The following is a 25639-nucleotide window of genomic DNA, read 5'->3' as shown; positions in this document are numbered from 1 at the left end:
TCTTAATATGAAAGTTTGTATTGATTTTAAACAATATAAACTGTATACTGAAGAATATATAATCAATATTATTTTATAACTAATATTTTGTTAAGTAATACTGACAGAGATATGGTTGTTGCTAAAATTGTCAGTGAAACATTTAGGACCGCTCCAGACCTTCAATAGTCTTACTTAAAGTAGAAGATTAAATTGTAGTTGCCTACATCCCAAATCAAGAGTGCCTGGCTGTCGGTCCTGATTCTCCTTCCAGGTCAGGTTTTGTGCTCATGCACCCCCTGAGAGGCAGCAGAGGACAGCTCAGCCCCTGCCACCCGTGTGGCAGACCTGGAGGTCCCCATCCTGACTTCTCAGCTGTTGACAGTATTTTGAAAGTGTGCTAGCATATGGGAAGCTCTCTTCCTCACTCTCTTGTGTTCTCTCTCTGTCTCTTGCTGTGTCTCTTGCTCCTTCTCTCTCTGCCCTTGAAATAAAATGAGTATCAGTTTTAAAATGTATTGTATTTGTTTGAAACAGTTACAGAGGGTGAGAGAAAATGAGAGAGGGGAAGACAGAGCGTGTTCTTCCATCTGCTGGTTCCCTCTAGGTGGCCACAATGGGTAGTTCAGTTGATCTGAAGCCCGGCGACAGGAGCTTCACTCGAGTCTTCCTTGTGAGCCAGGTGCCCAAGGACTCAGGCTGTCTTTCATTGTTTAATATGTTACATTAGCAGACAACTGGATCAGAAGGGGAGCAGCCAGGACTAAACCAGCACCCATATGGGATGTTGGCACTTTAGTCAATGGTTTAACCTGTTATACCCCAGCACTAGCCCCTAAAGCTTTAATTGCATTCTTTGCTTTCATAGTTAGGTCTTCTGTTTAAAATATGGCTGTCTTTGTATGATCTCTATAGAAATTCTGTTGTCAATCTAAAACAGAAAAGGGTATGAAATTAGCAAGTGTTAGCTTAGCCATTCAAGAGAAATAAGGGGAGTTTAGGTAGACATAGATGGTAACAAACCCTACTGAATGATTTATAGATGCGTTGATTTAGGAGCACTCATAATGTCAGCAACTCTGGTACTTATATGTTTTAATTCCTTACCAGTGTCTAATTATGAAACTGTTTCAATGTCCAGGGTGTCAACTGCCAAACTTAATAACTTTTCTCGCTTGGAACCAACACTTCATCTTCTGGGTGTGCAGTTTGATCAGAATGTGGCGCAAAACATCATCACAGAAAAGCCTGGGGCAGCAACGAAACTTGTATACCAGCTGTACATTGCTCTTCAGAGAAAGAAGAAAAGCGGACTGACCGGAGTGGAAATGCAGACCATGCAGCCCCTGGCCGGTATGAGACTTCAAAACATGAGAAGTGAGGCGTTTCGAGAGGTGGGTACTGACACATGAATAGCATGCCGTAAGGTAAAACTGGGTTTAAAACAGAGACGGCAGTGACCCTGCGTTCTCAGAGAAGCCCCATTTGGATAACTGCACCTCTGGTTATGCCACTGGCTGTATGTAGGTTTTATTTTGAAGTCATGTTTGCTCTTTTCCCCTCTCCTACCCACATGGCCAGCACTTTAGGAATCTGCTCCCAAGCCCCAGCAGTGTTCATGCGTGTTGCTTGGTTCCCTTCCTCTCCTGGCCCCCTCATTTCTGCTGGACTCCCCTGAGGTGCTGCAGCGACGTGCTGACATGGCTTTTCATCCTCAGCCTTTCTTCAGGAGGCCAAGCAGCTGCTGTATGACTGTCTGCTGAGTTTCAGTACCACGGGGTTCTTCTTCCACTCACACTGGGTTCTTCTGTTTGGATTTTGTATATACTGCACATGATTTAGACGGACATTCAAAATCTTTCACTGTGCAGCATCATCCTGCCTCTGTTTCTTCCCATCTTTTTTCTGTGTTGATTGACAATGAGTCCTGGAGGAAGATCCATGTATTCCCTCTCTCTGCTCCCTGCCAGCACTAGTCACCCTTCTCATTTCTCCCTTTCTCTTAACTTCTCTAACATTTCTGTGCAGCCTTCCCAGTACAAAAAAGTTCTTCCTTTGGATATCTCAGGCTGCAGGTAATTCTTAATCTGTGCTTTCAAACTCTTGACACTGATACCATTGGCTACTTATTCTGTAGTTTATTTGCACTGTGACCTCACAGGATTTTTAGTACCTCATATACCAGGATTTTGTGATGAAAATGCTATGACCTTTGCAAACACTTGTAATATGAGTATGTTTTAATTGTATGATTTATATTCAGAATTTCTTACTATGATGAGGAACATGCATTTAATTTTCTATGACTGTTGTATAAAAGTGCCATACCGATGGCAAAGTACTAAGTATGAATGAAGACAAATACCTAATTTTAACATTGTATTGTAATTTAACATCTATTGTAACAGTGATACAATAGATGTCAGAGCCAGTTCCATTTTCAGATTTGCCCATTCTGTTTTTTTCCCACAGAACATACTTAATTTTTAAATCATAAAACCCCCTATTTTTCCATACAGGAGTCTTTACTGTAATGCTTTCCAAAAAGTGAACAGTGAGATTTCAGAACATTTTACACATTTTCCCCTCAGCCAAAGGATAAATCAGTGTGAATTATGTTGTTCTGCTCTCACGGATGACTTTATGAGCCTGCCTATAGCAAAATAGATTGCAACATTCGTGGGCAACTATAAATTAGATTAGGCTTCAAGGCGTGTAAGTGCCCTCTCTGCTTCACAGGCAGGTTGGTTAACTGAGCCAGGACCTAAAAGCTCCCAGCTTCAACGAGGATGCTTATCTGTACCTGCCTCAGAACTGGACTTTTATGTAGCTTCAGGAAGCTAATATACAAGGAATTACAGAGCAGTCAACAGAAATGCTACAAGAGCATGCAAGAAAAGCAGGAAGTGTTTAGCTGTCAGTCCTTCGGCTGTTACACACCATAGGAGAAGCCCTGGGCCTCAGAGAGCTCTCATTTGATGGTGAGAAGGTTGCTTGGATTGAGTCGTGCAGCGCAGTGATCAGAGAGGACTTTGAAATGAGGAGGAAGGGGAGTATTCTTTTTTTTTTTATATTTATGTCTATTGTTCTTTTATTTTACATGAAGTTTTCCTTCTGTCAGAGAGAAAATATGATATTTGTCCTTTTGGGATTGGCTTATTTTACAGAGCATAATGGTCTCTAGTTGGGATCATTTTGTTGTGCTGGTAGATTTTCTTTTTTTTTTTTAATTCATTAATTACATTGTATTATGTGTCACGGTTTCATAGGTGCTGGGATTCTCCCCACCCTTCCCCAAACCCTCCCACCATGGTGGATTCCTCCACCTTGTTGCATAACCACAGTTCAAGTTCAGTTGAGATTCCCTCATTGCAAGCATATACCAAACATAGAGTCCAGCATCGTATTGTCCAGTCAAGTTCAATGGCTTCTTAGGTATACCCTCTCTGGTTTGAAGACAGAGCCAGCAGAGTATCATCTCGATCAATTAAAAGCTCCAACATACCATCAGTAAAAATTTGCATCATTATGGAATTAATTGCAAAAACATGGAAGCAGCCAAAATGCCCATCAGCAGAGGATTGGATAAGAAAGCTATGGTTTATCTACTCCATGGAATACTACTCAGCTATTAAAAAAAACAAAATGCAGTTCTTTGTGGCCAAATGGGCCAAACTGGAAACCATAATGCCAAGGGAAATGAACCAATCCCAAAAGGTTAAATACCACATGTTCGCCTTAATTTAAGATGATATGATGTTATGTATAGCATGTTATGTTATGTGTGTTATATATTGTGTATAAACTAAAATTGAAATGTCAATGAGGTGGTCACAGAAGGTGGTTAAGAACTAGCATTTATTTTTAACATATTGGCTACTCATTACTATGTCAATTAATTCCATAATGATGTAAATTTTTTAAGACTTTATTATTATTGGAAAGCCGGATATACAAAGAGGAGGAGAGACAGAGAGGAAGATCTTCCATCCAATGTTTCACTCCCCAAGTGAGCCGCAACGGGCCGGTGTGCGCCGATCCGAAGCCGGGAACCAGGAACCTCTTCCAGGTCTCCCACGCGGGTGCAGGGTCCCAAAGCTTTGGGCCGTCCTCGACTGCTTTCCCAGGCCACAAGCAGGGAGCTGGATGGGAAGTGGAGCTGCCAGGATTAGACCGGTGCCCATATGGGATCCTGGGGCTTTCAAGGCGAGGACTTTAGCCGCTAGGCCACACCGCCGGGCCCAATGATGTAAATTTTTACTGATGGGAGTATTCTTTCAAGAAATGTAGGAGTAAAAGCAAAGTGGAAATAAGTAGCTGAAGATCAAGGGAGGTGTGCGGATATTATTTTTATGGACACAGAAGGTGGGACAACTTGCCATTTGAGAAGAAGAATCAGTGTCAGGCAGTTAAATGGAAATGTCGTGAGGGCCAAATGAAACAGGTTCTTTGGGGACAAAAAGACAGGGATACAAATAATGCTGTATTTGGGAGAGGAAATATCTTAGGAAATATGTATATCTTTTTTATTTGATACCAAAGGGAAGAAGATACAGGTGTCTCTACATTGTACTGGTAATAGTGCTTAAAATATGTCTGAGCTGGTGCATTGGCATGACAGATTATTCCTGCACCTGTGTCACAGGCATCCTGTAAGGGTGCTGGTTAGTGTCCCAGTTGTTTCGTTTCTAATCCAGCTTCTTGCTTATGGCCTGGGAAAACGATGGAAGAAGACCTGGTCCTTGAGACCCTGCATCCACGTGGGAGACCTGAAGGAAGCTCCTGGCTCCGGGCTCCTGGCTTCAGATTGGTCCAGCTGCAGCTATTGCAGCCATTTGAGGAATGAACCAGCAGATAAAAGAGCTCTCTCATTCTCTGTATGTCTCTTGTCTTTTCCTCTCTCTTTCTCTCTCTTGATAACTCTTTCAAATAAAATAAATAATTCTCTTTTTAAAATGTATTGAATGAACCAAGTGATGTGCCAAACCAAGTTCCAGATGCTTTTTTGTGTGTCATCTTACAGGGTTGTCAGAAGAGACCAATTAGCTAAATACTTTCATTATCTTCATCTCATATGTGATGAGGCACAGAGGAATTTGGTAACTTGGTTCAATTTCATGCAGCTAGTAGGTGATAGAGCTCACAGTCAAAACAAGAAAGTTTTCATGTTTCTTCACTTTTCATTAGGGAGTGGCTTAAGTAATAGGAAAAATGTAGCTGCTTTATATTTTTATATGCTAAGTTGGCTCTGTATTGTTATTTTATAAAGGTATATTTGTTACAAATATTTGATACAAATATGATTCATTGAGAATTAAGCTCTAGAGGAAAAAAATTAATTAGAAAAGTATAAATGAGGCTGTAAATAGGAACTCAAATCATGATTTTTATAGGTGTCTTCACACTGGTTGAAGATACGGATAGTTGATGTTGGGCTTGAATTGATGCCAATCCTCAGCAGTGGCCTTTCATAGATTTTTATTTTGAAGACAAATTTTATGTTTGCTTATGTGACAATATATTCTTTACTCTATAATAACAGAATCTTTCAAAATGCTTTCTTCATTCAGAGACTTAAAATCCTGATACCACGTCAAACTGATTTCAATCTGATGCGAGTTTCATACAGGTTTCAAGAAAAATATAGACGCATGAGAGAAGATCTTGCCCGTGAGCATTCTGAGAAACTTGAAAGAATGCAAAAACTCAACGAAGAGCAAAGATGTTGTGATATTGAAAAGGTTTCTAGAGCAATTTTTCAGATAATTTTTAGTGCATAGTATGCTGTTTGTGATTCTTGCCTATTATACACATTGCATAAGTAAGACTGTTAATGCAGGTTGCATTTTCCTCATGCATGGCTTGCCCTGACCTGCTGTCACTCTTTCTCTTTATCCCCATGCTTGCTGTCACCTCTGCTTGTGCCCAAGAACAAAACCCACCTGCCTCTGTGGCAGAGGCACAAATTGGTCTCTTTCATTGGTGAAAATTATTGCTTGAGCTGGTTTAATGATGTGGCTTGCTCTTTGCTGCCCCAGAGGTCACAGGCTCCTGACCATAGTCGCCACTGACGGAAGCAGGGTGGACATTTCTCACGCTGCTTTCTACTCCTTCGCAAGCCATTGGTCTTTCTCTCCTCATTTCGTTCTTGTGGGATAGTCTGCTTGATTCTCTTCCCAGTCACCTCACTTCTCTGTCAACTCCTTCCTACCTTTGCCTCTTGGTTTACCTGATTCCCTGCTGCTTCTCAAACTTCTTTGAAAACCTTTAATGATATCTTACGCCTTTAAATACATGAGAGGATAAAGGTGTTTGGGATCATTAAAGACTTAAAGGAATCGCAAATGACTAGATACATGGAATGTGTAAACTGTAGGCAAAAGAATTACAGTCCCTCATGTTGTGATAAAAAAACAGATTTATAATAATGTTGTTTCTGGTCTGTGTACCATCTGGAGTTCCAGGAGGGGTGAGGCCTAGCAGTAGTAGAATGTGGGCAGAGAAGCCAGGGAAAGGTGAATGTCTGCAGCTTTGTAAGTGTGTCCAGGTTCTTTGTGAGTGTCTCTGAGAATAACTTGTATTGTTGGGGGAGCTGGAACATAAGTTTTCAGCTTAATGGATGGACTTAAGGATAATGACCATTTGTTCCTTTTAGGATTATGATTGGGTGGATTATGATGGGGTGGATTGCTGTATGGACTTGTGATTTGCTATTGTGCTCTATTATCACCAAGCTTGGTTAATAAAGACTCCATAATAAGCCTTAAAAAAATGATGTATTTAGAATCATGCAAAATTGATCCTGAATTCAAGCCACTGCTGGAAAAGAAGGAGGGATTGCTGAGACACAGGGCTTTTGATCCCTTCACTTGGGAGAGGAGATAATGCATTATACTTGCCCTCTGGGACAAAACATTCTTAAAGTAGCATTTGAGTCAAGACCACATGCTGGCGCTATAACTTACATAAAACCAGGCTGTCCAAACGTGAAATGCCAAGTAAATGCTGAAACGTTCCAAACAAAGTGGGGGAAAGAAATCTATCCCCAATATATATTCTGAAGTTATGTTAAACATTACCATAGAAAGCACATAGGGCAATAGGAAGAGCCTCCATCTTCGCAGTTTTCTTAAAATATAAGAAATTAAATAAAAATTTGCAATTTGAAAGACATAATGAAGAAAATTTTATCTGTAATTTCTACCTTCCTAATGATGAAGTGTTTAGTCTTTGGACATAGGAATTTATAACCTCATAAGTTCTAATACTGTGCTTGAGTAATAAGTAATGACTTGTTTTATATTTTACCATTGAAACTGTATATTTAAAAATATTGTATCTGATATATCTCAGGTGTTTCAGTTTGATCATCTTGCCTACTTTGTCCTTAAAATAATTACTGCCTACATGTGGAAGAGATGGTTCAATAGTGATATTCTATATTTTAGTGTTAACTGTATGTTTGAGGTAGCCTTTGAACCCATTGTTTAATCAAGTGGTTGTTTTTGCAGGGAAGCAAGGCACTTGTCTTGGATTTTCCAGGGACTGTCTCTTAGAATGGAAATTTTTTTTCTGCAGGCTGTTCTCTGCAGAAAAAAAAAAATCTGCAGGATTTTCTGTCTCCACAATAGGACAGTATGAAGGTGGGATGGGGAGAGATTTATATTCTCCTTTGTACCTGGAGCACCTTCATTGTCCTTCAGGATTCTCACATGTAATAAAATTACACTGTTTGATACACATAATTTGAGGACTCCAAAACTGTTCTAACATCATGCATTACAAAGTAAGTCATGTTGCCAACTGTTTCCAAACACAACCACAACGCATTGTCTATTAGTAAATTGCTGGGTTCTAGAAATAAGTATATTATGTATATATCATAATATCTATTATTCTGGCAAACCGAAGAACTAAACTGGTGTGTATGTAATACTCAGCAACGCTTAAGCAGAAGACGACAAAATGAAATAATGGCCAAAATCCAAGCAGCTATCATACAGATTCCTAAACCTGCATCAAATCGTACTTTAAAAGCACTCGAGGCTCAAAAAATGATGAAAAAGAAAAAAGATGCAGAGGTAAGTAATTCACATTGTGTTAAACGTGTTTTAATTCAAGAATAATCTTTCCCTAAAATCCACAAGTATAGCCAGACCTTCCCAAACTTCTCACTTTCTTTTTTTTTATTATTATTTATTATTTGTAATTCATTAATTACATTGTATTATGTGACACAGTTACATAGGTACTTGGGTTCTTTTTGAACTATCGCTAGTTTTTTCCTTTCACATTCAGAATTCCAGTCTACCAGAATATCCAACCCAATTTTATTATCTTGTTAAGATACAAAGATAGAAATTTGAGGCCAGAGAAGGAAAACTCCTCTTAGTAACAGCATCTGGCTGTACTCCTGTGTGCTGAGTAGGGTTTTGAGATTGCTAATAAATTCATCAGCATGGGCACTGTTGTAATGTGCAAATGCCCATGGGAACATGCCATTTATAAGCTCTTTTTACTCTGTTTTGATTCAACTTCTCTATTTTGCTATTTTGATTCAACTCACCTGTTTTGCTATGAATCTCAGCAACATTGTGGCTTGTTGCTGTCAATATATTTAAATTTAAGATCCCTGTGTTCATTTTTTCCTTAGGCTATATCAACTGTCCATCATTCCACTAAAATAAAATCTGATTGTGTTTCATAGAGGTCACTACATTTTGATAGAAATTTCTATACTCTACGTTGCATAGTTTTACACTGGTTATTGAGATTTTCTTGTGTGAATTAAGCAGAGGAATAATAGCTAGCATTTGTTGAACTTGAGCTGAATGTCAGGCTGTGGGCGCAGCACTTTGTATTATCTTTAATTTGGAAACAAGCCTAAAGCAGGGTGCTGTCTTCCCCATTGTGTAGATAAGGATACTGTGCCGGTAGAGACTGACATATCTTTCTGATTCCTTAACTCATTGTATCTGACGTCAGTTCACATTTCTTCAATTTAAAAGTCCTAGCAAAACATATCCTGTCCTTAGAGTCTATAAAACAACAACAACAACAAACCAAAAAAACAAATAACAACAACAAAAACCACCAATACAAAAGCTTTTGTGGACCCCATTTTAGTATTTAACTATCATATATCCAGAACTGATAGTTTTATTTTTAAAGATTTATTTGAAAGGCAACCAGAAAGAGAATGAGAGATACCTTCCATCCTCTAGTTCATTCCCCACCTGCACCAGGGAGTAGGAAATGGGCCAGTCTGAAGGAAGAATCCAGGATCGCAGTCTAGGTCTCCCACATGCGCGGCAGAATCCCACCTTCTTCAGCTGTTACCTTTCTCCCAGCATTATGTTGTTATGTAGCTGGGATCAGGAGCAGAACTTGAACTTCTGAGCTCCAGTAGAAGATGAGAAGATCCCAAGGACAGTTTTAATCACTGCACCAAAAACCCACCTAATTGAAATTTACTAATAAGGATTTATAACATAAAAAATTGAACTAGTGTTAATATCAGGGAACAAATTACTACTGTAAATGATGATGTACTTGGGGCTGCCATCTTTAAGAAATATTTATGTATCACAAATATATATCTCACAAATGCATGTTCCAACTCTTTGATAATTTTCCTTTTGATTAGATATCCCTGGATTCAATATCAGTTGGAATTGTGATCTGAACAATTCAGATTAAGCAGTTTTTGCAGCTCACCTGGTGTCAAAATAACAAATAAAAATTATAAGAATATTGTAGAATGCAGCTTACAGCTTTTCACATTTTGGCTCCTTGTTATCATGAGTTAGTAGTAAATGACATGAGCTTGAATTAACATGGTAAAGGAAGATTTTTTAAGACAGAGAACTGATAATGAATTTTCTTTAAAGGATGTAGCCAATGAGATTAAGAAGTTTGAAGCATTAATAAAAAAGGATCTCCAGGCAAAAGAAAGGTAGGATGTGAACTATTCTAATATTCATAAATTTGTATCCTGTTTTATGCATATCTTTTGAATATTAGAAATATCTTCTCTGGAAAAGCTGTTCCAAGAATCTTTTCATTGAGAAAATCTTTAAGTGAGAGTATCTGAGGGAAGACAAATGTGATAAAATTCAAACTAATTGTAGTCACTTGTGTAAACAAGTGAGAGGGAAAGTGGCTAATATGATAAGTTGATATTTTTGCTGTTTGCACACATTTTTAAGCATTAGTTAAGATGGTTTCAAGTTCCCACTGACTTAGTTTTGTCACAGTAAAGCCTGTGCCAGACTCTCTTTTGTTTTCTTTTGTCTTGAATCCTCAGTGTTGAGCACAGAGACCAGTAATAAGACATTGCTGAATGAATGTGTTAGCCGAATGTCACCGAGAAAGTTTGATAAACTTATTCCAAAAATAAGTACAGAGTGAGTTGGCTTCATTCTTTGAGAGATAAAGATTCCTTATCCCTTATCTTCCATCAGAGGTCACTTATTCACAGGAAGTAATCTGCCAGAGACCACATGTGTAAAGTGACTTGTATCTTTCTGTATTTTATAAAATGGAAATTGTCCAGACTATTCATTTATATCTTATAAAATACAAAGTTGATTTCTATGAAATAAGAAAACAGAAACAAATTATAGTATATGACCCCTGTTATATACTAGCATTTCTGAAGGAAAAGAGATGCACACACACACACACACACACACACACACACACACACACACACAAATGAGGAATAAGAAAAGGCTGGAAGGAAACAGTCGTGAGGTAGTGTGGTGCAGCAAGGATTTCAATCACAATGAACATGGCATACATGACCTTTCCTCCTACCATCTGCAGACACTCTGAATGCCCTATTCTGATCCCCACTCTCATTTACCAGCATTGTCCCTGACCCCTAAAACTAGACCACTCATCCTCACAGTGACCACTAGAACCCCCACTACATAACGCCCTGAGCATGGTCCATAAAGTTGCTTTATTTCTTCTAGTTCTTTTACAAGCCACATACTTAGTGGAAATAAATAGTTGGTTCCAAGCCCTGTCCCAGCATCGTTTGCACTGAGTAGTGCCCTAGTCCTGTCAGTTGTCAGGTATCATCAAGATCACCCTGGACTCTGCTCCTGGTTGTCCCTGCCTTCCCAGTCTGATCCTGGGGTCTGTCAGTTGCTATAGAAACTCCCAAACAACAATGGGTTAAACTAGATAAAAGTTTGCTTTTCTCCCATATGTTAGAACATATAAAGGAAGCACCCTGGGGTATGTGTGTGAGTGTGTGTGCATGCAAACACACACACTGAGGTTTTACCTTGCTCCATTTTTGCTGCACTGGCCTGTTGTGTGTGTGTGTGTGTGTGTGTGTGTGTGTGTGTGTGTGTGTGTGTGTGTGTTATCATCAAAGTCACATTCATGGTCTAGGATGGCTGCTGGGACTCTGGGCACTTGAACAAACAACAACAACAACAATAAATAGACATTTCTGTGGGAAACAAAACCTCCACAGTAGCCTCTAGTAGTAACATTTCTGGTTATATCTTGTGGACCAGAATATAATCCCATGGCCACACAAGACGAAGAGAGGCTGGGAATAGTTGTCTTTAACTAGTTACATTGTTACCCTGAATGGAATTTGGGCTTTGTTTTAAATATTGCTGGGTATATCACAGGCTGCTTCTTCCCAGCAGCCTTCACTTGATTCTAACGAATTTCAACTGGGGAACCTTAACATGTGACACTTCAGTTCCCAGTGCAGTGCGCTGGAGCTGGGGCAGTTGGGGCACCTGCTCAGCTCCCTGCAGCCGTGAGCAGCCTCACCGGAGAGTCAGTACTCCCTGTGACGCTGCAGGAAGATCATTTTCTCCGATATCCAAAAAAGAAAACCATGAAGAAGTACTGGTCTGGAGCAAATTGTTAAGGAAAAAAAAAGGCTGTGGTATCAGGTGCGCTCTTGTAAGCCCCTTTGTTTCTTATTTCCTTCTGTATGCTTATCCTCAGCCTAGAGACGTTGTGGGCTCATTCACAGACTTCACACAAACTTGATGCCAGAAAGCACTAAAATCTTCTTGTGGCCTAAGGAGAGTTTTCTAAAAATACTTCTAAAAATACTTCTGTCTATATGAGACCTGATGACCATTTAGTCCCTGCGCACGTTAAAGACATATTTTTAGATTTTGAATAATACTATTCATCAAATATGTTATTTATTACTTTGAAATGATTACTTCTAATATAAAAATTAATCATTTATTAGTAAGTAGCTCTGTAACATACATTGTGCTGATTATAGTCTGCTTGGTTTTTAAAGAGCTATACCCATAATTCCGAATTATGTGGTTATTACTTTGATGTGTATGTGTGATAACCTTTGAATCCAAAGTAGTAACTTGAGTGAATCTATAATTCTGTGCTATGTCACCATTTGTCTTGCTAAACTAAATTGGTTTGTTTCTGTTGGAAAGACCACAGACTCTTTCTTATCCTTCAAGTCTTATAACATGAAATAGGCCAAGAATTCAGAGTGCTCACTTGAACTTTCCAGTTTGGCAAGAGATCACATCAGACTTGTGCTTGTCGGAGTGGTATGATGAGCTACTGGTTTTTTTTCCTACTGCTGAGTTGCCAATAAGTGCTGAGCCTCTGTTGTTAAGTAGTCAAAATCACCAGGAAACTCAGAGAATAACTTGCCTTTGTATAGGTGACAGGAGAGCAGTAGTAGGTAAAATTACCTAGAGAAAGAAAAGCTACAAATGGAAAATTGTTGTTTCTCAGTGCCTCCAAGGCTTCTGTAGACACAGCAGGCCAGATGACAACTGACTTGTTGAACACTTGCTCAGATGATGACTACATTAAGAAAATCCAGAAGCGCCTAGAAGAAGATGCTCTTGCACGAGAGCAGAGAGAGAAAAGACGGCGGAGACTGTTAATGGACCAGTTAATAGCACACGAGGCACAAGAGGTGAGGTGTTTTGATTGGGTTAAATAGCGGTGCTGGAAGTTTCACAGAGTCTGCTCTATTGTGTCCACAAATATGTGTCATATAAATGTACTGTCTGCCACTCGATCAGATGTCACTGTCACGCTCAGTGATAACAGCAAATATATCAAGGGGAACATGTACATATTTACAAAAAAACAAAGCAAAAACTGGTGAACGTGATCAGTGCTGCTGAATTATATACATAACATGTTGAAATGGCAAATTTTGTTACATAACATTTCTTCGCAGTAAAACGTGATATAAGAAATCTATGTTAACCATGTGTGCCTATCTTAGAAGCAAAAGGAAACTGTGGAATGAAAACAATGCAAACAAAAAAAGTTCATCTTCTCTGTTTGTTAGTCTATTCCAGTGGTTCAAACTACAATTCTTGATCCAGCAGTATCAGTACTGACTGGATAATCTTAGGCATGTAAATTGTTATCACACTCACCCACAATGAATCAACAGCTCAAAGCCAGGAGCACTCAGCCATGCTTGTTAACCAGCCCTCTCTGATTTCTTTATGCAGCTACAGTTTGAGGACCACTGACCAACTTCGAACTAAGCACAGATCCTAAATCTCTCCCTTGCTGAGGGCACTTGTGCTAAGCCCAAAGACAGAATAATGAGCAAGAAAACCAGGAAGCCTGTGCCTCACAGAGCCTGATGTCTAGCGTAGGGTCTGTAAATAGCGAGTCTATTAGAGTGTGAAAGTGCTATGCAGCCAGTGGGAAGGGCTAAATCAGGGGAATGTCCACCTACCTTGGCTCAGGCGACAGTGCCTGGAGAGAGTCAATGAAGGCAGTGTGGTTGCCGGGGGAGAGCGAAAGGGACCTGGAAAGATTAGGTGTGCTGAGCTTAAAAAAAAGTTATGTGATCTAGTGTGAGTCACCAAACTCAGATCATGAACTCTGAGCTGTGTCAAGGGAAATGCATTTCAGTTTTCAGTTTTTACTCATGTATCTACTGAGATCTTAGAATATGGCAGATATAATTAAACAGAAACATCTCTTCCATTTATTTCATTGCAGGCACAAAATATGTACTTTATGTTGTGGATTAAACAATCTATAGGCTTTCCTGGGTACCTAACCATAACTGATATCTTTATTTCCATCAGGTTATATATACTACATTCCACTGAAATTTTGAAAGATTATCCATATCCAAAGCATGAGCTACTTTTACAAGGAAACAAAATATAAATCTTTCCCACTAAACATCGGGATACAAGTCCTAATTATCTTCATACTACATCTTTATAGACATATCATTGACTCAGCCATTGCACATTTTCTTTGTCCCATTTGTCATAATTTGTTATCTCAGTCAATAGTCAAAGCATAATTGATCCAGTTTGTTCTTCTTAAGGGTTGAAATGACCTTATCTCATCCCAACAACTAAGTTGTCTTGCCATATACACACAGCAAAATGTCCTAGAATTTACTTGGAATAAGAAAGCAAGTGTTACACACACACACACATTTGTGAAAATATTTCAGCTATCCAAAGCCACCCATAACTGTAGTGAGGAGTTTGAGCTGGGCCCAGTTAGGTATGCTCTCATATATCTTTAGGAAGCAGGTGACTTGGTTAGCTCTGAAAAACGTGGTAGCTTCAAGGAGCTCAGCTAAGAGGCTGATGTGTCTCTGTCTCTTGGCCTCATTGTCTAGCAGGTTACAAAAGTGCTGTCAGTGACAGGGAGAGTTAAGAAAGATGGACCTTCAGCATGAGTCTGTTGTTTGATGTCTCGTTGGTTAATTCAAATTTATGGTCACCCTATGCCTCATACATAAGGAATGAAAAATAAATGCTACATTTAGCCAAGAATATCTCCAGAGTAACATTGCAAGGTCTGGATGACTAGAAGGGAAGAACTTGTAGCCATTTTTACTTTGCGCCTTGTCTCCAGTATTCAATCAGAATGAAACAAATGACTAACATTAAAGTTCGGGGAATTTTCTGCCTAATTGAAGTATAGATTTCATAGTTGCTGCTTTGTGTTTTTAACTGACAGATAAAAATTTTATACATTTATGGATTTTCATGTGATGTTTTGATATGTACATACACTTTGTAATGTCCCATTAGAGCAAATATACCGAGCTTTCAAAAGATGAACATTTCCTAATGGTATAAAAACATTTGAAAGCCTATCTTCCATGTTTTTTGTAGCTATACAAATATATGGCAAATTATCATTGATCTGTATGCATACCAAATAGCTAGTAATTTTATCTAACAAATAATTCATATTTACATTCAGCTGAACATTTATTTAATCTATACTTTTATCTAATTCCCAAGTTCAGATTTTAGCATTTGCCTCAGTGTTGTTATTTATTTCTCGTCCTGCAAATAGACAATATCTCCCCTGTAATTGTGTAGTGAGAGAGCTTCCGTGAGGTAGTGTTGTTAGTAGAGTCAGAGTTTCTCCTTGAACTATTAGATTGTTGAGTGAAATGTAAAGCCCCAGTGTTTGGCTGTCATCTTCTGTCTCTATTGAACACTACAGTTACTTTCTCTGTCCACATGATGTCTCTGTTTAGACAGAGTCAGAGTGCTTGATGGGACCCTGGAGATCATCCTCTGCCTAGCCCTCTGGTTGGTACCTGCAGTGAAACAGGCCTGTGCTATTACTTGTCCAAGAGAATGCAGCTCGTTAGCAATGTACCTGCAAGGTGATGGGCTGATTTTCTGATTCCCAGTGACTGATTTTGCCACTGTTCATGACCTGTTCTAAAACAGTCTAAAAAATAATGTGCATCTAGTTTCTTTTTCAGATTATGAACACACAGATTTTCTAAGACACATTATAGGCCATTTCCACCTAACCTCATCTCCAGTCTTCACAAGCTACCAGTTTTTAGCCTGTCCTCACATGGTTGTTCATTTTTCCCTCCATCAGATCTGCTGTGTTCACCTGGACAGCATGCATACTTGGTTTAATGACTAGCAGTTTTATATTAGAAAGCATATAACGCAATTTCAGACTTCTAAAATCATTCTTACAAATTGATACAGTGCTTGTTTAGAAGTCCTTGAACAAAATCACCTAATTTGTTTCCATTTTAAAGGAAGAAATGAATCATTTAAAATAATTGGGAAGAATGGGCATATAGTCTACCAGTTACAGTGTTGTTTAAGATGCCTATATCCTGTGATACAGGATCTGGAATCAACTCCAGGCACAAGCCCTTGACTCCATCAATTGCTCATGCGGGCATAAGGGGTGGGGGTGGTGATGGCTCAAGTATTAGGTCCTGATACCCATGTGGGATACCTGTGGATTGAGTTCCAGACCCGACCCAGCCATGACCACTACATGTATTTGGGGAGTGAACCAGCAAATAAAGGCAAGCACACGGCACACTATCTCTCTTTTCCAGGTGCTTCTCCCTCTTCTAAATAAGCAACTTAAAAAAAAACAGAAAAGTAATTGTAAGTTTCAAAATTTTAATATTTCAGGATACCAAAATTATACCTCTTTTGTCAAACATTTTCATTGTTTAGGTTTTTTTTCATGTTCAGATTTAATTGGCAAAAGTTGATTGAGGAGAGTATTATGCCTTCTGTACATTGTTTATATATAGTCTTCTCAGCCCAGTGGAAAATGTGGACACCCCTTTGATCAATGCGTGGCCCTTGTCCTGGTGTGTACAGGAGGCTTACCGCGAGGAGCAGCTCATTAACCGGCTAATGCGCCAGTCCCAGCAGGAGCGCAGGATTGCGGTGCAGCTCATGCACGTTCGGCACGAGAAGGAAGTTTTATGGCAAAACAGAATCTTCAGAGAAAAACAATATGAGGAAAGACGACTGAAGGATTTCCAGGATGCACTTGATCGAGAAGCGGTAAAATAACATCTCCCTTAAAATCTGCAGGTTCCTCTTGATCCTTTCCACAAAGGCGTGGTCAACAAAGCTGTGGTCTGTTAACTGTCACCTAACAAGAGCTCCTGTTCCACAGGCTCTCTGTATGATCTGTCCATAACCTACATTGTCAGTGTGTGGCCAGTACACACTGTACTTTCTCCTTTTAGTGCTGGTTTCACAAGTTGCTATTTAGTCCTCCCCACCAACACTGTGTCCACATCCCTCCGGACACCTGGATTGCCTGAAGCTCCTTGTCTGATAGATTCCTGAGGAAAGCCTTCAGAGAACAGCATTCCTAAGGTTTAGTATCTGGATAAGCGTGTGTGCCTTATGTGATTGTCAGTTTTGCTGTCTATGAAATTCATACCACATATTTCCCTTTCATTGAGTATCTTCAATACACTACTCTGTTTTCCCTTTTATAAAATGCTGCTGTCAAAAAAAAAGAAGATTACCTAATTTTAATTTCCTTGAGTCGTTACTTCTATTTCTAGACATCCATAGAAACCTTTTTCTTTGAAGTTTGCTAGTTTCAGTAGAGCAGACATTATTGTTGGTTATGCTACGTGGATATTCTCAGACAGCAAGACAGCTTTTAAGCTTCTTCTTTTCAGTAAACACTGCAATCGTTCAGTAAACCACTCCTTGTCTCCTAATAGAACAAGCTTTCCTGCAGGCTTCTGTTGTATTAACACATGCATAAAACTGGCGTCAGTCATTTTTGTGGGATACTCAGTACACTTCATTTGAGAACGGTGTAGAAGTCAAGGTCTAGCTGCTAGGTGTGTTCTGTGTGTAAGGATGATGCCACTATGGATAGGCCCTTTATAAATGGGAAAAAATATATATACAACCTTTTTGTTATAAATGTGTGTGAATATGTCTGGTCTTAATATTGGATTATATGAATCATTTGTTGTCCGTTTCCCACTGCAAATGTTTGAGACTTGTTTAATCTAGTAGTCACTATTTGATTGACGAAAATCAACACATGTGAGTGGCATTATGGATAGCCTGTTTTGGGGGGCTATAAAATAATCTTAAAATGCAGCAGGACACAAAAAAAGAAAAAGAGAGAGTAAGCCTTACAGAAATTAAAAAGGCATTGCTTCATTTTCCAGTTGCATGACTTCTACTGTGATTGTCCATGAAAATGCAAGAAAAACTTTGGCATGTTTATGCAAGAGTTAGAAGAAATATCATTTAGAAAGTACCATACTCCACAGATCAGGAAAATAATTCTCTCACTTCTGTAAGCAAGCATAGCCTGCACTGCAGGGTTGGGTGGGAGTGGGGAACGGCTGTTTTGTGTGAATGTTGACCTCACCTGTCTCCTTTGGCCTCCAGAGTGAATACTCTTCTTATTTACATTTGACACATAAGGAAAATATGTATTCTCAGTCTAGGAAGATTGAAAGTCACAGTTTGTCAGCAGGACAGCAACCAGCAAAGCCTATTTTAGAGGCTCTTAAAAGTCCAAGCTCAAAACTGCTGAGATTTGCTACCTCCCACCAACTTCCTTTTTCCTTTCCCTCTTTCTCTTTTTAGGGCTGCAACCTACTTTGCTGCACTAAGACAGGAAATTGTGGTAGGCTTAGCATAAAGTTGATGGTAAAGGTAGAAAAAAAGAAAAAGGAGAAAAAAGCCCAGATAACTAGTTGGAATGCAGGAATGGGGGCAAGGCAGGGAGAGAAATAAGGAGGAAAGAGAAGAGGGGAGATGAAGGCTTTATATAGCTCTTCTATCATTGACGAGGGAATTCCATTGTTCTCTTTAAGGTTTTGTTTTTAGATTAAATCTGTATCTTCACATTCTAAATATTTCCATGTTCCAGAGATACTGTGATAAACTCGCCCCAGGACCCAATTTAGTGTCACTATAAATTCTCACCTATTATTCCTGGTCTCTTAGAATCCTTTTTCCTCTAAACTCTCTAGATTTCATGAAGCATGCTACAAAGCTTTGTGCTTGTATTATATTCTTTTTTCATGAAAACAAAGCATTTAAAATGTAACAAATACAAATCCCTGTGTGATTCCTGAATGCATCAAATGTACAAAACTGACCTTAGTGGTTATGCAGCCCAACTTATTATCCTAACAAGAATTGAAATATACAATATAAGGTAGCAATAGCAGAACGAAGCTGGACTTCATCCTGAACTCAGTTGTCATGCATCTAGTCGGTGATAAATTGTAACCTAATAAGGCATACTTGCACTGAGAAGATGGTTTGTTTCATTCTCCTGTGTATGGTGAATATTATTGACATCCTCAATTTAGTAGAGAGTTGTAAGAAAACTAGATCTTCCCAAGATCTCATAACAAGAACTTAAATTCTAGGGCTTACATGGAACAGCAGCTTCTCCAACTGCCAAGCTTACTTGTGATTACACTTATTGGGTAAAGTTGCAGGAGATAATGAAATGATGAAGTATCTCAAAATACCAGTGTAATTATTTGAAAAGCTACATTTGGTCATTTGGTCAAGCAACTGAATACTTCATTGCTTTTTACATAAAGAAATCTTTTTGCAAGCAAATATAATTAATTTATTAAGGCTGTTAACAGCAGAAGTTTTATAGTTGTTGTCAACATATTTAACATTTGTTGGAAAACGTATTTTAAAACTGTTGTGAGCTGATTGATTTCTATCCCAAAAATGAGTAAGGGCAGACTCTTGGAAGCTCAGGAGTCTTCACTCACCAGCAGGCACTGACTGGTGGCCTGTCTTGTACCACTGCCAGTGGGAGAGGGGAGCAGCTCCGGTCAGCCATGTTCAGGGGATTTTAAGCAACAATCATCCAATCAACTAGAAGAGAACTGGCACATGATATAATTTAATCAACCTAGCTTAGCTTACATCAGTGCACAATACAAATTATGCAATCTACTGTAGTGGCACAAAACACAGACACCCAATCAGTTTAAGCACTTTGCACTTTTATACTATCCAGTCAATAAGAGCTTCGTTCCATCTAGTAGCAAACAACTGTTAACGAGGTAAACAGTTCCTTCCAATTCCATGTACAAAAACCGAGTTGGAGCATTCATCTTACAGTGTGAACTCTAAGAGAAAAGCAAGATCTTATCCTGGAATAAGAGATTTCCTTGTTGTAAGTACTCTCACTCCCCACTCGGGACTTTCTGAGAATCCAAGGTTGTGGACAGTGTCCCAGAAATGTATCAGGAGATCTAGTCTTACTGTTGCCATTTTTTACTTGTGTGGACTGTCACAAAACCAGCACAGTTAGAAAATTTCAAAATGTTTTCTATCTATAAATCAGTATCACAGAACTCTTCACACTGATTGACCAAAGGGAGTGGCCATAGCAGGAGTATCCACATCAAGGCCCCTGAGGTGGGTGCAAGGGTCCACGGATGCTGTGGATTTGCCTGTTTCTCGGTGACACTTGACTATTTGCAGCTCATGAACTCAGGACCTCTTTCTGAAGGCCAGTGATCCACTTCATTGTTAATTCACATTAGGCTTTTTCCAGGAAGGCCATATGCTTTGCTGTACTATGTTTCATTGAAAAAATAAACTAAGGGTAGAATATTTCCAACATTATCTTAAGCCTTTGGACTCACTACTTAATTAAGGCAAATATGATAATTATTCACAATTAAAATTTTCCTAGTCTTAAAAAGAGGCTTCGTTCTATTAAAAGAAGTTTTTAGCTATTGAAATAGGTTATTTTTATTTAAATAACTGAGCAAATATGACTTGAAACACATTTTTGTCATTTTAGGCCTTGGCAAAACAAGCCAAGATTGATTTTGAAGAACAAATCCTTAGAGAGAAAGAAATTCATGAACAGATTGCTGTGGAAAGAGCTCAAGCTCGTTATAAAAAGCATTATGCAGTATGTGCAGAAATCCTTGATCAAATACTTGATTTGTCCACCAAAGTGGCAGACTATCGAATGCTGACAAATAAGTAAGTATTGATTTTTATAATTAATTACAGTAGAGACACAGAATGAGAAAATTACAGGTATTGAATTGGTACATAAAGAGACAAAAATGTTTCATTAAAAGATGAAGAGGCTAGGTTTAGAAAATCAGCACAAAAGAATAAATGTCTAATACTGTTTTTCTGATTAAATAAATCAGAGCAGGTCAGGAATTAGAAGAGCAAAGTCACGAGTAAGTTAAACTCCAAAAGGGCTACAAAGAAAAAGATGATACCAGTTATTTTCAGGGTAAACAATAGACTATAGTATGAAAGATAAAAATATGATCTAAAGTTAAAACTTATAAAATGCCGGGCCCGGCGGCGTGGTCTAGCGGCTAAAGTCCTCGCCTTGAATGCCCCGGGATCCCATATGGGCGCCGGTTCTAATCCCGACAGCTCCACTTCCCATCCAGCTCCCTGCTTGTGGCCTGGGAAAGCAGTTGAGGACGGCCCAATGCTTTGGGACACTGCACCCGCGTGGGAGACCCGGATGAGGTTCCAGGTTCCCGGCATCGGATTGGCGCGCATCGGCCCGTTGCGGCTCACTTGGGGAGTGAATCATCGGACGGAAGATCTTCCTCTCTGTCTCTCCTCCTCTGTGTATATCTGGCTGTAATAAAATGAATAAATCTTTAAAAAAAAAAAACTTATAAAATGCCATAATCATACAGAAATGAAGAAAATGTTTATTTTCAGATGGCACGCTTGTCTGTTTAGAAAATGTCAAGGGATCTGCAGAAATCTCCTAGAACCGATAAGTGAGCTCAACAAGGTCATAGTATAAATTAAATAGAAAATGAGATCACATTATGAAACCCAAGTAAAATTTTTTCATAATAGACACATTCCCTAAAGTTTCTGAGGATCCTTTGTATGCATAGATTGCTAATTTGGGGGCATCACAGTTTACCTTGTAATTCCATTTTCTACAGTTTTTGAAGTGCTCTTGTACTATTGTCTACAATCATCTCAAAATAAAGGGTTTTTGGACTCAAAATATGTGTCTGTTTTGATGGCAATGGTTTAACGTACAAGTAGCATTAATGATTATAAATGATTCATGGAGACTCTTGCCCTGAAGTAGACCATTTACCTTGAATTTCAAGGTTAAGTTGTTTAAAGTGAAAAAAACAAAATTCTAAAATAGCGAAGTGAAGTACGTATAAAACTTGAGAGTGTTTCTTTTGTACTTGTTTTGTCTTGAGTAAATAATTGCCTCATCAGACCAGGTGGATTTGAGGTAAGCTGATGGAACTGAAATTATTTGATAAAAACAGCTAGCACAAATGCATGCATGAATGTTAAGAATTTCAGTTAACAAGAGAAAGTATTCAGCCCCACAGGAGTTCTACTGGTGTTTGGGAACCTAAATGGCTCAGGTGGGGAGCAGTGAGGTCAGAATTCTGAGGAAAGGAGAAATTTGGGCCGGAACAAGGAAACTGTTTAAGCCTGAAGAAACCATTTAAAAAGCATTCCACTTCTGCCGCATTGTCTGTTTTTGTCTTTGTGTCCTTAAACATGAATAGAATTTTATGCTGAAGGTGCAATTGTTAAGAAATTTTTTTAACCTTTTCAAAATATATTGACTACATTAATGAATTATTAATCTCCGTAAATGTCATAGCAGAATCATTGAAAAAAAAGTATTAAAGTATAAAAGAAGGAACATAGATAACTTTGGAGACTTTAGGTTCTGAACACTAGCAGAAATTGAAAGAAAAAGACAGGAGATACCCGACCTCCTGACAGCTCTTCACAGAGGAAAGGTTGTTACATCTGTGCTCTTTAAATAACTCCCAGCCCTGTCTCCCCAGCGCCCTGTAACTGCGCTCTGTGGCTGCACGGATTGATCTGTTCTAAACACTTTATTTAAGTGAAATCATAGAATATTTTCTTTTCGGAGTCTGACCTTTTTTCATTTGGCATTTTGTCTTCTGAAGCATGTACCAGAATGAAATACTACTTATTAAGAAACTCACCCGAATTATGTCAGATTCTTCCTTCTGCATATTTTGTTCTTTTGGGAAATATTTCTCAGGCACTGTGTCCTGGTTGCCTCCTGAGCATTGTTTAAGCCTTAGCTTAAGCAGTTAGTTCTTCACAGAGTTCTTTGAACCAGCAAGTTGAGTCAAGTCATCCTGCTATGTTTTCCCATCGTCTAATCCCCATTCAGAACTCTTATTTATTTGTGCTGTTATTTTTTGTCCTTTTCTCCCAGGGTCTTCTGATCAAGGCTATGGATTCCATTTGCTATTAAATCACTGATGGCTAGGAAAAATGTCTGAAACTCAGTAGATTTCAGTGAAGAGATATTAGCTTCATGCCACTGAAATCCCAAGCTTTACTGTTGACTGTGCCATAACAAAATGACATACCTGAAAATAGTGAGAATAATCAGAAATCTTAAATATTGTTTAAACCCCAGCTCTGATAGTCAATGGCTGTGCAAAGTTAGAAACTCGTTTATATGCAATATCATTGTCCCTCAGTGTAATATGAACAGATAGGATATTTCCAAGACTCCTTAAAGTAATAGTAGGTTTACATATTTGTAAGTATTTTGTAATAGAAAAATCTAATACATGTTGGCCCTGACATTGCAGTCAAAATTGTTTGATAGCCATTAGAATAACCGTTAAGAGTTATTTCTACGTAAGTCTTCATAAGTGTATTAATTACATAAATTTAATAAAAGACTCAATTTTATAGTGTATATTTAACTGACCCCTGATTCTTCTCTACCAACCTTTTCTGCCATAGTCTGATTCCACATAAGATGATGCACGATTGGAAGGAACTGTTTTTCAATGGAAAGCCCATATATGAACAAGCCTCCATTAAGCAGCTAGCTGCTAAGCCTACTGAAGAACAACTTGTAGAACTGGAGAAAAGGGATTTGCTAGATAGCAAGGACTATGACGACTACAAGGTACACGCTAACATGAAATAGTTGGTTGGAATGTCATCTAATAAATACTTTCTTATTTAACATGGATTTTGTGCTCTCATTTCATGTTGATGCTAAGAATCAAGACATTCTATGTTTGCACTTTTGTATCTGGATTGTTTTTATATTTATAGTCCTAATTTTAGATCCCTGAACTACTCATAACTTACATTTTTTCCACAAGTGTTCTGAAAAATGCCAACTATAATGCATTGTCTGAGAAGACAGATTGCAGAATTTTTAAATGTTTAAACTTACTCATTTGCATTTTTCTTTGTATATCTGTGATTCGAAACTCATTGTTTAGGGGTGTTTATGTAGTAGTTGATCTGAATAACATTACTGTTTTTGTAGGTAAAATGGGAAAAGAGGAGCTCTGGGCAGTGGAAGTAGCTTATATTCAGACAGTATTGTATTCAGGTTCTTAAAAACAAATATTAGATGTCAACTGTGCTTTTTAGAAGAACTGGCAAAAACAAAACAAAACAAAAAAAGCAAGACAAACAAAACAAAAAAATAATAAAACTGTGGCATTAGGCCTTTCATTGACACTTCCAGCTACTGATGTTGTGATCTGAGATGATCCATCCATTAAATGCTACGATTCAATTTCCAAATTTTTGGAAATAGGAATATACTGACTTCATTTTGTTGTGTAACAGATATAATTGTTTAACACTCAGACACATTGCAAGCACATTAAATTCCCTCTTTAAAAAAATATTTATTTACTGAGCATAATGGTCTCCAGTTGGGACCATTTTGTTGCAAATGGTAGGATTTCATTATTTTTAATGGCTGAGCAGTATTCTATGTAATAGATGCACCAGTTTCTTTATGCATCCCTCTTTTGATTGGCATCTGGTTCCATGTCGTAACTGTTGTAGATTGTACTGCTTTAAGTATGGGATTGCAGGTCACTTTCTTACATGCAGATTTCACTTCCTTTGGATATATTCCCAGAAGTGGTATATCTGGATCATACAGTAGATCCATTTTCAGTTGTCTGAGCACTCCGCATACTGACTTCAGTCATTGTGCTCAGTAAAATAAGCCAATCCCCTAAAGACAAATATCATATGTTCTCTCTGACGTAATGCAACATTCATATGAAAACACAAATAGAAAGATAGGTAAACATGAATATGCATATATTCTCATAGATGAACCGTATAATGGAGACTAGCATATCAGGAAGTAAAGATACACCACAGTATTCATCTCTACTCCAAAATAGAAGGATGACTCCCAATGAAGCTTGTTACCAGCAAAGCTTAGTGGATTCTTTTCCCAGCTTAGTATAGAAATAAAAAGCTGGGAAGCAAGTGAAATAAAACAGAATCTTTAGTCCAAGCAAAGCAGTAGGAAAGCACTGTCCCATGAAGAAGCAGGCAAGTGGAGTGTCCAACTGGACACTGGCTTTTTTAAGTTTGTTTTTTTCCCCCTTTCCTCTGATAATCATGAACATAGGGAAGGTCATAGGGGAAGTCGGGTGTATAGGCTGATAAGAGGCGTCTTGAATGAGAATATTCAAGCGATTATCTTATCTAATTCTGGAAGCATGGCCTGTAACCTCGTCCATCTGGTATATGCAGACAGTGAACTGTGAAATGGGGTCCTGAAAGTGGGCACCCCCATCTCCTCCTCCAAAGCCCTGGACCCAGAATCAAAACTATTAAAACATAACCTTGACATTATAATACTAAATTTTCTATCATTGCCAATATCTACAATGCCATGATACACGGAAATAGCAGAATGTTGAACATGTGAGTTTTGCTGAAAGACTGTACTGTTGTCACAGGGGAAAACAGTGGGGAGTGGGAGAATAGGAAGGAAGGGGAAGTGGAGGGAAAAAAGCAAAATTTTTTTTACTTGAAACATCGTTGTACTTGAAAGAGGTTTAAAGAGAGTG

General features: G+C 38.5%; 1 protein-coding gene across 3 annotated transcripts in view; it reads left to right on the top strand.

Annotated features, from left to right (window-relative positions):
• SPEF2 (sperm flagellar 2) overlaps positions 1-25639 on the top strand; it is a 139731-nt gene that overhangs the window by 19654 nt on the left and 94438 nt on the right. For all 3 annotated transcript variants that reach the window (XM_058680011.1, XM_058680010.1, XM_058680012.1), the window contains exons 3-10: positions 1121-1373; positions 5550-5720; positions 7920-8060; positions 9870-9934; positions 12736-12922; positions 16611-16799; positions 20572-20759; positions 23538-23706. In XM_058680011.1, the coding sequence (XP_058535994.1) occupies positions 1121-1373; positions 5550-5720; positions 7920-8060; positions 9870-9934; positions 12736-12922; positions 16611-16799; positions 20572-20759; positions 23538-23706 (1363 nt within the window). The remainder of the gene's footprint in view (positions 1-1120; positions 1374-5549; positions 5721-7919; positions 8061-9869; positions 9935-12735; positions 12923-16610; positions 16800-20571; positions 20760-23537; positions 23707-25639) is intronic.

Source organism: Ochotona princeps, chromosome 23, assembly GCF_030435755.1.
Source record: "Ochotona princeps isolate mOchPri1 chromosome 23, mOchPri1.hap1, whole genome shotgun sequence".
Taxonomy (NCBI): Eukaryota; Metazoa; Chordata; class Mammalia; order Lagomorpha; family Ochotonidae; genus Ochotona; species Ochotona princeps.
The sequence above is the reverse complement of the archived record's forward strand: the minus strand, read 5'-3'. Positions and strand labels throughout refer to the sequence as shown.